General features: G+C 37.3%; 1 protein-coding gene across 3 annotated transcripts in view; it reads right to left on the bottom strand.

The window, feature by feature from the left end:
• The window catches only part of LAMA2 (laminin subunit alpha 2), a 335,441-nt gene that overhangs the window by 146,204 nt on the left and 172,846 nt on the right, over positions 1 to 16,391 (bottom strand). For all 3 annotated transcript variants that reach the window (XM_077175288.1, XM_077175290.1, XM_077175289.1), the window contains exons 13-15: positions 9,516 to 9,623; positions 8,682 to 8,893; positions 2,526 to 2,637 (exon numbers count right to left, since the gene is read on the bottom strand). In XM_077175288.1, coding sequence (XP_077031403.1) covers positions 2,526 to 2,637; positions 8,682 to 8,893; positions 9,516 to 9,623 — 432 coding nt within the window. The remainder of the gene's footprint in view (positions 1 to 2,525; positions 2,638 to 8,681; positions 8,894 to 9,515; positions 9,624 to 16,391) is intronic.

The following is a 16,391-nucleotide window of genomic DNA, read 5'->3' as shown; positions in this document are numbered from 1 at the left end:
TAAAGATAAAGATGTCCATTTTTGTCTTACTCTTGAAAAATTGAAAGTAATCTAAAGATTAATTGAAATTATTCTTTAAAAAAATTCAAAACCTGAGATATTACCCTTATTTTTCATTCTTTGCATTCTTGGTTACACAATCCTAAAAAACGTAAAAAAAATTGTAAATACAAAAAAATAAAAATCTAAAGTTATAAAATCCAAAACCTAAAAACAGGTTAAAAGAAATGGCTGTATTTTACTTTCTGTGGCATGAGACGCAAGTGGTTTCTACATAAATCTACAAATATTTTCCCTCTTTTGGTGACTGAAAATAATCTGTTGTGCACAGATACAAATGCTATTGCTCAAGACAAGGCTCCAAAACTCACTAATTTTAAGAGCTTAGACATGAAATTTCAATAGCAGGGCTCAGAACAGTACTAAAAGATTACAGATTGAGGTCTTAAGAAAAGAAATTATGTAACTGTCAACAGTTGGGAAAGTTCTTGACCATCATAGTGAAGCAGGTTAAGCACAACTCCTTCTGCATTAGAAAGAGTACAGAGAATGGGAATAAATCTGAGAGAGAAGAGCAATTAGATGTGAAGATGTTGACAAAAGCAAGAAAATTCATCAGTGGAGCAAAGTAACTATCACAAAGGGGTCCAATTGGTATTAGAAGTTTAAAATTTTATCTGCTTTACCTGTCCTTATGGTGTTTCTACACACAGAAAAAGGTACAGAAATTTATTTGGCCAGAGTCTCATAAAAAATAAATTCTGAATTTATATAATGGAAAATCTTAAAAGAGACAGCATAATTTAAATTGGCTTGGTTGTCTTTGGAAGACTGATCATGTCAAAACATTCATAGCATGAAAATAAGAAAATAATAGTTGTTTTTAGTGCAGCAGCATCTATGCCAGGTACCATATCATCATTATGCAGGAGACAAATACATACATTAAACCAAAGAATGAAGAGAAAATGGAACTGAAAAACTGCACAAAATCAATAAAATATGATGCTCTGCTTAGCTGAAACTGGCAGAAGTAAAATGAACAAGGCTGAAAGTACACAGAAGAAGAAACAAAAATGGTAACTGGGGAAAAAAAAAGGGATTTTCAACTTCTCTTTCCATACTTTCTTAACTATTGTCTGCCTGGAAATCTTAAATGTCACTTTTTTTTCTTTTCTTTTTTTTTTCCATGCCCACTAGCATGTATAGAAACTTTAAATTTGCAGCTATATTTATGCGCTTTCTCTTGTGGAGTATGATCTTAAGTATGTATCAGATTTCAGGGACTGTTTATGATTGAGGAAAAGGTTTAGCACTGAAGGACATAATGTTGGACAGGCAATTTCAGCAACACCAGGACAGGAATTCTACCCAAGCCCTTCAGCCTCTACAACAAAAGTAGATACTGAAATATCTGCAATCAGGGCTTTTCCAATTACTCTCTTGGAAATCAGGCTTAAATCTACACTGGGAGAATAAATGGACAAGTGAAAAGAGTGTGAAACACAGTGATACTGCATCTAGCGTTTTTCTTAAAATAATTGAACAGACAGACAATGGCCAGGCTTTAAAATTATTTCTCAGCTGAGGTAAAAAATATTCTTCTCCACTTATTTTTCCATCTGTACCATTTTGGGAGTGATAGGAATATCCATTAATTCCTTCAGGCCTTCTTTCTATGTTAGTTCATCTAGCCCCAGCAACAAACAACCACACTTGGCATGAGACTAGACTCTAAACCCTAAATATCACATATAAGCATGAAAATTTTTAAAGAAAAAGAGAGTTGACAAGCAAATGCCTAGAGTGCCTGTGTAAATGGCATACTGCTTGTAGTTTTGTGAAGCAGAGCATCTTGGTGTTTGAAACTATTTCCTTAGAGGCAAAGCTTTTGAAGAATGTTTTTTGGCTTCTATTCACCCCAAGCGATGCCCACGCGAGGTAGTTAATCATACGTATACTTGTATGAACACATTCTGTGTGAAGTAATGGCTTAGTTAGCAAAGTGGGCATTTTTCTGAGCATTATTATTGGTTACATTATTATCTGTTACAGGAGCAAAACAATGTGACACAATCCTCAGAACAAATGCAATTCTCAACAACTCCAAGGCAAATGGCAAAGCCCTGGGAAAACAAAAGAAGAAATTCAACCCCATTAACTCAAATAAATTGATCAGTCTTTGCTGTGCACAGGTCAGATAACTGCCATTTTCCTTCTAGTTATGTTCATCCATTTGCATTATCAAATGGCTAAGGAGTACAAATATTGTTTCCACTTCCTTTTTATGAACCAAAATGTCTTTTCATACGTTAGAAATCATCACATGTGTAAAATTTCAGATTTTAAATATTATCAGTTATAATGAACCATCACCTGGAAATAAAGGTAACTAGTCAAGCCATGGCAAATTCCTAACAAGAAGGGACAGGTGTCCTATTATTTTCTACCAACACAGGTCCACTGTCTGCTTCCACCTAGCACAGTGTTAGCAACATTGAACTAAACTGCATCATGATACTCACCTCACAGGAGGTACCATCATAGCCTGGAGGACATTCACACAACTCCACTCCAGATGCTACCTTTCTCCCCCTTGAAGTGTGGTCAGCAGATTCCATAATAACACTTCTTAGTCTGGATGTAACAGAAATTAAATGGGCAAAACAGGAAATTAGATGGATATGTGCAGCTGAATGCAACGAACACTTTATAGGGACATGCAGTGGCTTGTTTCTGTTTTCCTGCCTAAGAATAAGGAGGTTTTCATATTCATCTATTTCTTCCTAAACTATATGTCTGTAGGCTTGTTACTATTTTTGTTCATCATGTGCGCGAGATTATGGTCAGATACCCACTGATAAAAATAGATTAAAAGCGTCTTACAGCACTGTACCAGGCTATTCCTGGCCTGCAAGCCACATGTGCCAACTTGCATTGCAGCTGCATATAGAGCAAATCTGACACTAAGCAGGGTCTTCAAAATTTATGAACCACTAGTCCAGCTTTCTAAAATATTACATTACAAAGTTTTGAATATAGGGTATTTTTACTCCAGAGACTTGACCTCTGGAAAAGGTGTCAGCCCTGTCCAGAAGGATTGAGGATCTAAGTATTATGCATATGAAAGAAAAATGTATGTGCATGAAACAAAAAAGAAATATTCTGCCATATACCCTGGTGCCAGAGAAAAAAGTACTTAACAGCTGTTGTTTAGGTGAACACTGACCATGATTTTTGTTTCAAGAGCATGCAACTATGATAAGAGAAATAACAGAAGCCTTTTGATAGTCTTACAGCTATTATCAGAAACAGATGTAATTTACGTCAAGAGTATCTTTCTGTGGAGAAAAACTGAGATTTGGGAGTTTAATTCTTACGAGAATTCGAAGGAACATTAACGTATTACAGAGGCTAAATTACTTCTATTTTCACCCAGTAATCTTAACAGAATGTTTGATAACTAAAGCTACTTCCAGAGCTTGTTTTGAAGTTGTCTTCAGCAGAAAATACCTTTCATTCATGACATACATTTTATTAAAAAGTTTTTTTCCCCCTTCATAATAGGGAATTTATCTTTTGGCTGCAAAAAATCCTGAAAATTATTTGGATGACCTTGGACAAGAAAACATCCAAGAAAAATATTTTGTTGTTGCTACAGCGGTTGGAGGAAAGCTTAAGACAGAATATTTTTCCACTCGATTTTATGACTACTCCAAGTAAGTTATGATTAGTCCAAGTAAGTTAAACAAGATAATGGGGGGAGAAAAGGGAAGATTTCTTAAATTAAGATAGAAGCTTCAGAAAAACAGAATTTCTACCACCACTATGAATATGACTGGACCTTGGAGGGACAATCATTGTGCATAATGCAGTTAGAAACTTCAAGCTGATTTGGTGACACTAGAACCTCTGTAAAAGGTTCTTGATACTGTTTTAAGAGAAGGATGCTTCTTCCTATCCAGATCTTCAGTAAATTCACTCTGACTTTTTAGTATATCCCCTTTGCTCCATTGCTGTACATTTATTGCTGTACATTTATTTTGCAATCATTCATTTGAATTTTCTTCATCATAAGATAACCAATCTCTAGGATATCAGATATCAAATAGTGACTATTTTACCAGTAAAAAAATTAAAAATTTTAAAGAAGAAAACCTGTTAATGAAGAAAAATTTTTTAATGAAAGGTCAAATTTAATTTCTCCTTTGAACTACAGCTAGCTCCCTCTAAGCATTGATCTTGGAACAAAGAGAAGCACTAACACACAGAAACAATCCACCCAGTATTATCCCACATTTGTATTCACTGAATTGTTCCAATTTTCATTACATTCTGCTATTTGCTAAATGGGATTTTAATGTGTTTAACAGTTTTTAGCATTAACAGTTACTCAGTGAGGAAAGCTACAGTGATTTTCTTTTCTCCCATTTTGATGTTGCAATTTTGATTCCTCGATGCCATTCTGCATTCATTAAAATACATAATGCTGGCAGAAATGGGGAACTGGATCCTGGAGATGCATGAACAATTTGAGGTTAGACATCAAGACCAAATATTTAAGCTGACTGTTACTGTCAGCAGGCAACTGTTGACTTCTAAAAACAAACAAGATTAAAAGGGAAGGGGACATTTCAGGCAGTATCACACAGTTTACTGTCTGCTGTGCCAGGCATCTGAATCACGCTGGCTACATAAGGCACATGAAGTAGTGACCCAATCATTGCTCATTTGTCTTGAAGCCAATTCTGCATATGGAAAAAAACCCCTGGCCTCTTCTTCCCTCTTTTTCCTTGTGTCTGGTACTGACTCCTCTCTATGTGGCTGCAAACAATCTATTCTCTTTAGCACTCCAGTTTCCAGTGCCTATCTGCATGTTTGCAACACTTACAATCAGTGACCACTCTGAATATTGAAATGGAATAAACAGTGCTACTAAACTTTCTTTGAAGCACAAGCTAACAGTATTAGATCTAAAAAAACCAGTAAGAGAGCGGTATCTTTTCTTGGCCTGTTGCTTCTACCACAGATGGACTTAACTGCAACCATTTGGAAGACCTTTCAAGTTAGAGAAGGATTAGGTTTTAAACCCAGAAGCTGGGTTCACTTTCATATTGATTGCTGCATTTCTGTATTCTCAATTTTTAACTGACTTGATCATCTAATTGCCCATTCATATAAGAAAGCTTCCTAATTATGCCATGGAGCAATAACAACACTGCAAGCTTAAAATTACCTAAAAAATGTACACAAAACCATGCTTGAGTCAAACCCAGCATGACTGCATTCATATTGTTTAGTGGATATTTGAAAACATAACAGATTAACTAATGTTTCTAGTAGGTTAAGCTAAACAAGGGTAAAATTAGAATCTTTAAATTAAAGCTCTTGTCAACTGGAGACAGCTGTATTGAATTTTTAAGTCTTTTTCTACATGACTGCAAGAAAGTTACTTTATGCCTCCATTCTGGTCTCTTTTTAAACTCAGATTATAACAGCACCTTTGGAATCCTTACACATGTGGTGACATCAATTTTGAAAATTTTCAGCACTCAAATGAACAGGTTGCTTAATATAGCAATCTCTAATTAGTATGTTACATAATTCTGCTGGTGCTTTGAGGCAGGAATTGTCATTCATGACAGATCTAGTAACCTTGTAATATTTCTGTCTCTCTGCCAGACCCTCTTAACACTCTCAGAGGAAAATCCTTCTGTCCACTGCACATACCTGTTTAAAGACAATAAAAGCCTTTTAGTTCATATCTACTTATCTGTTAAGGCTTAGCTCTACAGTATTTCTTTTCAAAAAAGTCTTCCTTTGGAGACCATCCTTTGGAGTCCTTAATCAGCCCTAGATATGACAAAGAATATCTTCTTCACTGGATCTACATTTTCCCTGAAGAACTAAATGGACAGAATATGGAGAAAAGGGTTATTTTGCATGATCTTAAGAGCGATGAGCACAGCTTTGCACCTAGTATGTTTCAGCATGAGTGAAAGTCAAAGAGAATATAAAACAATTGGTAATGAGGCACATCCTGAAAATTAGCAATATCTCTACACAGCAGATCATAAGCTGGGCTGGATGGCAGTAGATGCAGTTGCTGGTGCCTGGAAGCATGAACTGTTTTGAGGAGACTTAACTTCACAAATTCCACCCTAACAGGTGGAACTATCATTGCTACACCTAAAGATGGAAAACTTAATTTGTTTAATTGTGGTTGAAATTCCACATCCTCTCTTCTGTCATGCTAAACCACAATGAGCACCCTGAGAGCACTCAATAAAATTGTTTACTTTATTACACAGTAATACAGCAATCACTGCATTCTTCTCTGGTAACAGACATCAGAGGGACAGCTAGAAATGTACCAGCAATATAAGACCATTTCTAGCAAAACAAGTTACTCTTCAAAATCACTTCAGTTCCTTCCCCTAATCCCATTTTAACTCACTGTCTTTGGGGGATCAATATTCAAAACTGTAATGTCACTACACCTAGAAGCTGATGGCTACCAACATGCAAAGCCTAAATTATATGTGTTGCAGAGCTCTTCTCACAGAGCATTTTAAAAAAATGCTTTCAGAAAATTATCTTTAACACACCACTAAACTGTTTCCAAAGGCAGAAGATGGACAAGATTGTGAAACGGTGAGGCACCACACATGACCAAATGGCTAAAGCAGTAATCTGGGATGCAGGCAGTGATATATAGTCTTCCAAATTTGCCAGACAGCTTTGCCTTACTTACAAGGCACATTCTATAGATTGTGCCAGTTCTGCGTGTGTGTGCTTACCTGAGCCCTACACTGCTGCCCAGAGGGGAGGGGATCTCACCCATGCCACCCACACTGTTCCACAGCATAGGCAGGATGGAGCCCTCACACGTCCAGCACTGCACTTTCTTCAAAACTGCCCAGCCAAAGTGCTTCTTGTAGGAGAGCCCCCTGTCTCCTACTAGTACAAATGTCAGTACTCAAATATATGTAAACCTCTGATAACTGAAGTTTGCCTTTCCCATAATACTTAGTAACACCTTTGGCCCAAGGAAAGTCAGTCATACATATCTCCTTTGAAAGTTTGCATTTCCCCTACTACGCAGTAAGACCTCTGGCCAAAAGGAAGTCAACCTTACATATCTGCTTTAAAAATAGCAGAAAAGACCCTATTGCTCACCCTAAAATTGCCCCTGCACTCCTTTAGTTTGGAAAATTCTGAGTAATGGTTTGGGTTTTTTTTTTATTTGAATGAGAAGAGAGCAGAAGATCATCCCTCCCTGAGCTCCCACTAGTCTCAGCTGTAAATTGTGAATTAACAGCTCATGGTCTGCTCATAGTGCATAAGAGGTGAGCTCTGCCTGGTGTTTTGGCTCTCCTCAAAAATCAGGGTAGGAAGCTGAGGGACCATGAAAGACTTTCAAAGTGGATGCAGGGGGATGCAAAAGAATGCGAGGTTGATGAGTGAATGAGCAAATTAGGAAGCAGTTTGGCCCAAACTCAAGCTAGTTATGATTCACAAACTTACTTACAGAGCTGTAATACATACTAATTAACCACAGGAGAAGACAGAGACCGAAAAGATATGAATTCTTTTGCAGGGAAAAAATTTACACTGCTGAGGCTCAAATCAGAAAACTGCATGCTGTTGACACAACCTGCCTTTCAATTTAGGATATATTTTAATTACCTAAGTATTCAAATGATGGTTAGATTGCTGAAGAAATTTCACAGCAGCAAAAACTCTGTCTGTGCTCTCAGCAAATAATCACTAAATGTGCTATCAGCTCCTCCATTCCAAATTGGCTTATGCCACTGAATCAACTGATGTGCAGATTAGAGAGCATTTCAGGTTTCCTGCCTTGTGAGTAAAAAGCTACTATGCAATCAATTCCATTACACATTTTAAAAATATTACTTATGCCACCTAACTATTAATGTTAATCACACAGTATCAGGAGAGATGTTTTCTTCACCCCATCTGGAGTATTTGTTCATGCACTTAGAAAAATTTGAAATGCAAGATGAGCTTTACAGTTTCAAACACACTGCAGCAAGTGAAATAGAACTGTATCATCTCATATGTCTTTAATTTTATCAGAGGACTCAGAAGAGTTCACATCAAATCAGTGAATCTGAGCAGTCCATGCAGCATCCTGACATAAATCAAGGGAAAGGCTTTGGGATTAGCCAGTTCTGTGTGTGGTACTGATTAAAAACATAGAAAATTCCCCTTGAGGCACTTTTCCAGCTTGGAGACTCAGGATATTATTCTCTGGTTCACTGTTAATGTGGCCCTGTATGGTCATTAAATGGGAAAAACGATATACAAGCAATATATCATTTCCTACTTCAACATGTTATTACCGCTCTCCATGATTTACCATGTACATGGGAATTACTGTGTTCACAAAATAAACATATTTATAGAACTGTCATTCATGCCTTCATAGTCCATGTAATTTCATTTTCTTAAAAGGCTGCTTCTTTCTGTTGCCTTCCTCCTCCCATCTATCTAAAATGAAAAACATACTAACAAAAGTTGAAAGTGTAAATGAATGCTATGGATTTCATGGTAATAAATTAGAGAGTTTTAAATTACATCAGCCTTGTTCTCCGAAGAGAGAAAACAACTCTTTTGAGAAGCTGCCTGTAGCAAAGGGACCCGTTCCTCACATTCACCTGTAGATGGCATTCATCCCATTGCTGTATGTGGCTCTTATGAGGATCCTCTTCACGTTTGCAAGGATAGTCATGAACTCCCTCCTGCTGACTGGAACATCAGTGCCATGCACTGAGAAAGATTCTGGTTTCAGCACAATTTCTTCAGTGTGCTCTTTGGAAGGCTGCAGGTGGATTATCCCTTTTGGAGTGCTGATTTTCAAGTCACCTCCCTAGAGAGAGCCATGAAAGAGAGAGATTTAAACATGAAAAAAATCTTGGAAAAAAGCCCATTGGGGTACATGATTTATTGAATAATATATTTTACAAGAATAACAAATATCAGGAATAATATTCACTTTTCATAAACCTGAAATGGGCTTGCCTGATAGAACTGAAAAGCAGTGGAAAAAAAAAGTTTGGGTGTTTCAGATAAAACCTACTGTCATGGTGCAGGTTCTACATAGGCAAAAGCAAATTCATGTTATGCTGAGGTTCAAAAGAAGAGATCTACTGAAAGAACGTCAAAGTGTAACCTCAAGTGACCAACTATTTTATTTCCTCATGGACGAACAGGAAGCATTATAGTTTTCTAAGTTACTTACAATAGTTGCAATAATACCAGAGACTCCTTGAGATACTGAAACTTTTAGTTTTCTAAAGTATATCATTTTCTCACACTAGAAAATAACTGCATGTGCACCCTTCTGTTTTGTGTCCTCAGCCATCAGACTTTACACTGAACATTTGAAAAACCAGGCCATTTTCTCTTTCTCTCTTTGTCCCTTTCTTTTTATTTCTTTTCTTTTTTTTTTAAATTTTTTTTATTTCTTTCTTTAGCTGCAAATACTTTACCTCTATGATGACATCAGATTGAACCATCAGTTTGGCTGTTTCTTCCACTTCTTCTTCTGTGACGTCATAGGAGACTGTAAATTTCAGATGTCCTCCAGCAGCTGCTACCTGGGGAATTAAAAGACAGAAAAAAAGTCTAATTAAATAAAAGAAAATGGGCCTTAACCACCTGGGGGCAGTTTTCTTGAGCATCAGTATATTTCTAGTGTTGCAAAACCACACGCAGATCCCTGAGGATTACAGTTGTTGAAGGCTGCGAATTCCTTAAACCACAGACTGACAGAGAAATCAGAAACAGATATGAAATCTGCAAATTTCCACTAGATACCTGCATTAGACTTTCAGTGTATTTGTTCAGTTATATGGTTCTCATTTAGGCTGGCCTCTGTATCAGCAGCCTTAGCAACCTACAGAAAATTCAGTAACTTCAGTTCCATTGCTGGAGCAAACTACCAAAATAGAAAAAAAGGCCTGCAATGTTTTTTTCAGAATGAACTGTAACCTAAAGTAAGAATTTTCCCTGATGGAATTAAATAAATTTACTTTAAAAGAATGCTTCAGCCCTTTCACTCAGTTTGACCCAAACTACAATGTGAGAAGTCAATGACCAGGCTCTTGTGTCATGGCAATATATGTTTTCCATGCTCTTTTAGCCCCCAGGATCATGGCATGGACACAAGTTGTTCCATTATAAATGGAATGTAGTATGATGCAAATACAAAGTTGCAGACTTGAATGATAGAGTTCACTACAGAAATAATGCTTTCTGTTAATTGATTGGAAGCAGCATAAGTAAATAAAATCCTGCAAGAACTATATTTTAGGTTTTAAATGCATCTGCCTCATACTTCATTGCAATGTGAGCCTCATCTCTGAGATTATTAAAATCACAGGGATTCTTCTGCCCTTCCAATGCCTACTGCTGAGCACAGAGCAAATTTGTGAATCTTTTACAAAGAGAATAATCTCGTTATTGTTAAAGACATATTTGTTCATCATATTGAATGTTTTTGCACACAGTAACAAAAAGCAGTGAAAGTCAACATCTTCATTATTTTAGGATTCATCTAATTCAGGGGTGAAAAAAGCTTCCATCCTGGAAATCAACTGAATATGAATTAGTGATAAAGGTATATAAAAACCCCGTATCTGAGGCTGTAGAGCTAATTTTTAGGTTAAAGCCAGAAAATTCCCTCCAATTCATAACCTGGATCTTGGACTACACAATTGTAGGATGATAGAATATCTCAAGCTGCAAGGCACTCATACTAACTTGGTCACTCTCCTCTTGACATGCTTTAATAGTCTGATGTCCTTGAGGTGCCCAAAAGTACACACACTGCTTGAGGTGAGGTTGCCCCAGTGCAGAGCAGAGCAGGACAATCCCCTCCCTTCCCTTGCCTGGCTGGCCATGCTGTCCCTGATGCCCCCCAGGACACGCTTGGCCCTCCTGGCTGTCAGGGCACCGGTGACTCATGTTCAACTTGCCACCAACCCAAACCCCCTGATCTCTTTCCACAGTGCTGCTCTCCAGCCTCTTACCTCACAATTTGTGTGTATAAGCAGGAGTACCTATCCCAGGGACAGAATCCAGAACTTGCTTCTGTTAGCTTTTGCTGGTGATGGCCCAGCTTTCTAGCCTGTCCAGGTCTCTCTGTAAGGCCTCTCTCTCTACCCTTGATGGAATCTGCAGCTCCTCCTAGTTCAGTCACTAGCAAACAGCAGCATCACTTGTTTATCTACATAGTGTCCAAACCTGCTGGGATCAATGCAACCACTTAAAAGCCTTGACCATAGCAACATGAAAAGACTTTTTTCTTCCTTGGATACAGCTGTTACAGCATTTTTGTTTTGCCCTTGGTCAAGTCTAAGCACTGGTTTGTAACCGCTAGAGGAATGTAGAAAATTTAGATATCTGAAATGCTGCAAGAAGTGCCCTGTTGCTTCAGAGAATTGCTTTCAGCTGTAGACAAACATTTTAGAAGAGTAACTTTTGCAGAATTTTATCATTTCTATTTCAAATTCAGACTAATGACAAAGATTCAAGAAAGCGAAAATAATGGGAAAACAAAGATTAGGCATTTTCAGGCAGCCCATAAAAATTATGCACCAATTCAGGTTTTACTTTTTCCCAGCTATATAACCTTTACGTTTAGCATATAAAAATCCAACACAAGAACTCACAGATCATAAAGCAGGGGAAAAAAAAAAAGGAAAATAAAAAGAAAAAACCCTAAAGGAAAAGAAGCTAGAATGGATTAGGGACTCCTAATATATAACCAACAGGAAGCACAAGAGGAAAGGGGTGTGTTGCCCAGTCCAAAAAAGAGAACAGTCAGAGGAAATAGGAAAAAAAAATTTAGAAATATAGAAGTCTGGAAAAATGCAGTGGCCATTTTTATTTACCTGTGGCAACTGCATAAGGGAAGGCATAAAGAAGATTCAGCTTGACTATACAGAAAGCTGATTGTCAGGATGGTCCAAACAGTACCAAATTACTTGAAAATGCTATTGAAGTAGTTTATTAATTAGCAGCAGTTCAACATGTCAGAGGTAGTCTGGATATGATGCCTAGGAGTTGGAATATGATTTAAGAAGTCTCTTGAGGTCTCTGCTAGCCACAGCAGTCTGAGTTTCAGTCCTGCAACTGGCAAGATTTGCATATCAGGAACAGGATCACACACTGAAGACAAGGTCCCTAAAAGGCACTTGTTGTAGAGAATACCTCACAGTTCAGAGTATGTATTTACCTTGTATACAGATTAGAAAAAACCCCAAACTTACATAAACCAAAAAGTACAACTTCCTTTTGTCATTGTTTGCAATGGTAATTTCCTTCCTCTGCATATTTGAAGGACAAGTTCATTGACAGGCAAAGGAATTCAGAGGTCAATCCATGTGCTGCATGTCATCTTGTGCAAAAAGTACTTTTCACTGAATTTTAAATATAACTGCAATACATAAATTGGGCACCCATGATTTCCCTCTACTTTCACATTTTTCTCTGTATCACCCAAAGATTCAGAGTTCTGCTTCAAGGACTGTCATCTGAGACCATCAACACCAAAGAGACCAAGGCATAAAAGTTTGCCTGGCTGGTGACAAAGGCATGTATTGTTGAGTCAAGAATAGCTGTATAAAAATGTCAAGGAAGTTCCACAGAATTTCTGTTGTCTCTCCAACCTGTTTTTAGATTAATGCATCAAATATTATTTCCAGCTTTGGAGGCAGAATCTCTGTGTTCAAGAAAAGTCACAGACTCCCCACAGAAATAACAAGCACAGGAGAGAGAAAACACAGCTATCTTAGTTCTAATCCAAGAAGTTTCTGGCAGATAAGTTTTTGGGGCTTTTTGCAATTTTTCACTGCTAGCTGTACTCTACTATTATGTTACATGCTCTTAAGAGAGCTCTTAAGAGAGCAGTCAAGACTTTTTTTACAACACCCTAACAGAGGCTCAACCAAAACTGAAGCAGAAAAGATATTTCCTTTCCTGTGAACAAATGCCCATGCTCAACAGCAAAAGAGCTGGGGGGTAGGATGAAGAACCCAGTATTACCCTGTGTAAAGCATGTGTTGATGTTATATGCTTGTCCCAATAAAATTACTTCTAAGCCAAGATAAGTGATAGTAGACCACAAATACTTACAGCACTGAAAGCAAACAACATTTATACAAATATTGGAAAGGCTAGAGATGAGGAAAGCTTGCATCTCTTCATATGGAAATCAAACTTTACAAGTCTTTCTCTTCCTGCACTTAGTGAATGTGCTGCCAATACTTTCCCAAGGCAAGCTGTCAGGATCTCTCCTGCTAATGTCCTTGGAGAATATATCCTTCTTATACAGATGTATATTCCATCTTGTTGAGTTCTACATGAAGATTCACACTCTACCTCTCCAATGCCTCTTGTAACTCTGGCTGTAAAGGTTTAGCACTTTGTCCACTGCACTGCGGCCTGCCTCATTGCTTCTGAACATCTGCCAAATGTAACTTCAGAAGATTAGGAGCCATATCTCCATTAAATAGGGTGCTGATTACAATCCCTTATCTCATTAAGCAGTAAAATGCTCTTCTGTCAGTTAAGAAGAGACTCAGTTTGTGATTAAAGCACCTAAATATGAACTGGGGCATCTGATATGGCACTACATGATTATGTGTAGGCAACTGGAAGAAGTCCTCCATAGAGTCCAAGGAAAGTGGCTGGTTGGTAACCCCACCAAAGGACGACCTTCAGATCATTCCACTTTGTACTTAGAGTTAAAAAGTAACTTGGAAAACATAACATTTTGCAAATGAATAAAAAATTATGCACTAAGTGTATTATTGAAATAGAATGAATACATGTTGCTCAGATATGTGGTAGTAAATTCTGTACAACAATGGATTTAACTAATAAGGGCTTGGATTTCAGGCCTAATCCAAGAGAACACAACACCTTCAAAACCAAAATTATATTACTGCATTAAACTAGGTTTAGACCAATACTCATACAACACCAGATTTTCAAAACCAGTGAAATAAAAGGCATCATAGAATCATTAGACTCTTTTATGTTGGAAAAGAACTGAAAGATCCTCAAGTCCAACTATTAATCCAACACTGTCAAGTCCCCCAGTAAACCCCATCCTTAAGCATCAACAAATATCAACAAGCTGAACTATCTTTTCTCTCTTCACTGTTAGTGGTTGTGGCAGAAATACAGTCACTGACATATTGTATTAGAGAGACAAGCATTATACAATTAGAACAATACAAAATGAACAAATGCTACCAGAAAAATTTGAAAATGGGAAGAAAAAGTGAAAAGGCCACAAACATGAATGGGTAGAACATTTCAGTGGAGAATGTTAACACACATATAGTTGAATAAAAAAACCAATGAGTGTCACAGCAAGTTGCTAATAGTAACTTAAAGTTCTAAGAGATAATAATGTTTTCTTATTCTGGAAGACATGCACAAAACAAACACCCCACTTGTTTCCTGATTCACCTGTGACTATTAGTTGCTTGCTGCCATGATTATGAGAAATTATACACAGATATTCACCCAGTCTTTCAGTGGCTCTGTCATATTCTTATGGGACTATCTACCACTAAAAACTATGCTTGAAGGTACTGGAATGATAGCATACACAGCTTAACATTCCTTGCCAGCCTTCTTGAATTTCCATGAAATAGAGCTGCAATGAAAGGTTGTCATAGATTTGGACTCTTTCACCTTCACAAACTCTCTAGGTACACATTTATTTTATGATACGGATTTCAGCAAATGTAGAGATATCTGCCACCAGAATATCAGCACTACCCAGGTAAAGGAAATGCTTTAAGTAAGATTTTTTTCCAGTTTATTTGTGGTGACAAAGTTGGTCCATAATTCATCAGCACCTAAGCAGTTGTGATATGGTTTGACGAGTCACTGAACAATGTACCACCTTAACTAATGGCTAAGTGCACATGTGCTCTTCTAGCAGCCCACTCAGTGCAGAAGGGAATGGACCAAGGGCTGCTTTTTCTCCCTTAATTTACTCGTGTTGAAGGAAATATTTCACTGGTAATTCAGCTCTCATCTGGGTTATTATCTTCTTTATGAAAAAGTACCAGCTGTAAATTTATGATATTTAATTGGATTTTGCTGATCCAGTCTTCAAGCTAGTTGTAGTGTGAGGGAAGGCAAGGACTAGAAAAGAATTCTGATAGAACCATCACCAAGAAGACGTCAAACCTTTCTTCATTTAGTAATAGCTCTCAGTAAAGATTGCATGTGTTAGTTCTACTCCAGATCCAATTAGAGATTAAATAGACTCTCCTCTCTTAGACAGATTGAATTTAGATAGGATATAAAAGCTCTTCTGAGGCATTAGAGCAATATTTCAGATAAAGCAGGGAGCAGAATAATCATGTTTTATTTGAATGACAGTATAGTTCTGGCTAGCTTTAAAAAAAAGTCAGTTTTCATTATAGGGAAGTTAAACTTTTCCTCTGAAAGAATGGACTCTTTCCCCAAACTCTCTGCCATCTAGAGTTCCCCCAGCTCTATGCCAGCTAGGTCACAATCCTAGTTTCCCTGCTCAAGTACATTCAAAATTCTTCTGTATAATTTGATACTACATTATACTTATTTTCCCTTTTTCAGAACACTGCTTCCAGAGAAGTAGAGCAAGTGAGGGAGCAAGTTTAAATAAAGTAGCCTGACTACTTATCAGTGGTTGGTTCAATTGCTTTCCATGAGAATTTGTCTACAATATTGAACCATTCAAAGGGAAAACTTAGAATTTCAAACCATTCACTGTTATCTTCAGTTTCTTTAAACAGACCACTCCAACAGCCAAGGTTTCAAAGTAATTCTTTCCTGGAATCTTATCTAGAATGTTATGATACAGGCTCTTTAATTTTTACTATTTCCTCTGCTGATCCTACATCAAGGCAGAGTTGAGTAAAACAAAAAGGAGTTTTATTCAAATTCCTATTCAAAGGAGTTTTATTCCCAAATATTGTGAATTTGTTATTCCACTGGACAATGGAACAACAAATTCACAATAAATCTTAGTATTTAAAATGTTCCCAGCAATGGAAAGGACCATCAAATATGTGGGTTTACATTTTTTTTCCCCTAAGTGAATATTTTTTGCTTAGAAAACAAATAAAGCTTGTCCAAAGAGTAAGCACAATTCATAAGGAGCAATGAAAACTCTGCTAAATTGTATTTCCTATGTACCTTGACCATGTTTCTTCCCTATTTTATGCTCAATACCTGAGAAACAGGGACCCTCCCAGAACACTTATTAGGCTGAACTAAGCAGTGTTTCACAGCATCTGATCACTTGGCCATATAAAGAACACCCCACACCTATCAGAGGTACACCATGTACTCAG

This window comes from Agelaius phoeniceus, chromosome 3, assembly GCF_051311805.1.
Source record: "Agelaius phoeniceus isolate bAgePho1 chromosome 3, bAgePho1.hap1, whole genome shotgun sequence".
Lineage (NCBI taxonomy): Eukaryota > Metazoa > Chordata > Aves > Passeriformes > Icteridae > Agelaius > Agelaius phoeniceus.
The sequence above is the reverse complement of the archived record's forward strand: the minus strand, read 5'-3'. Positions and strand labels throughout refer to the sequence as shown.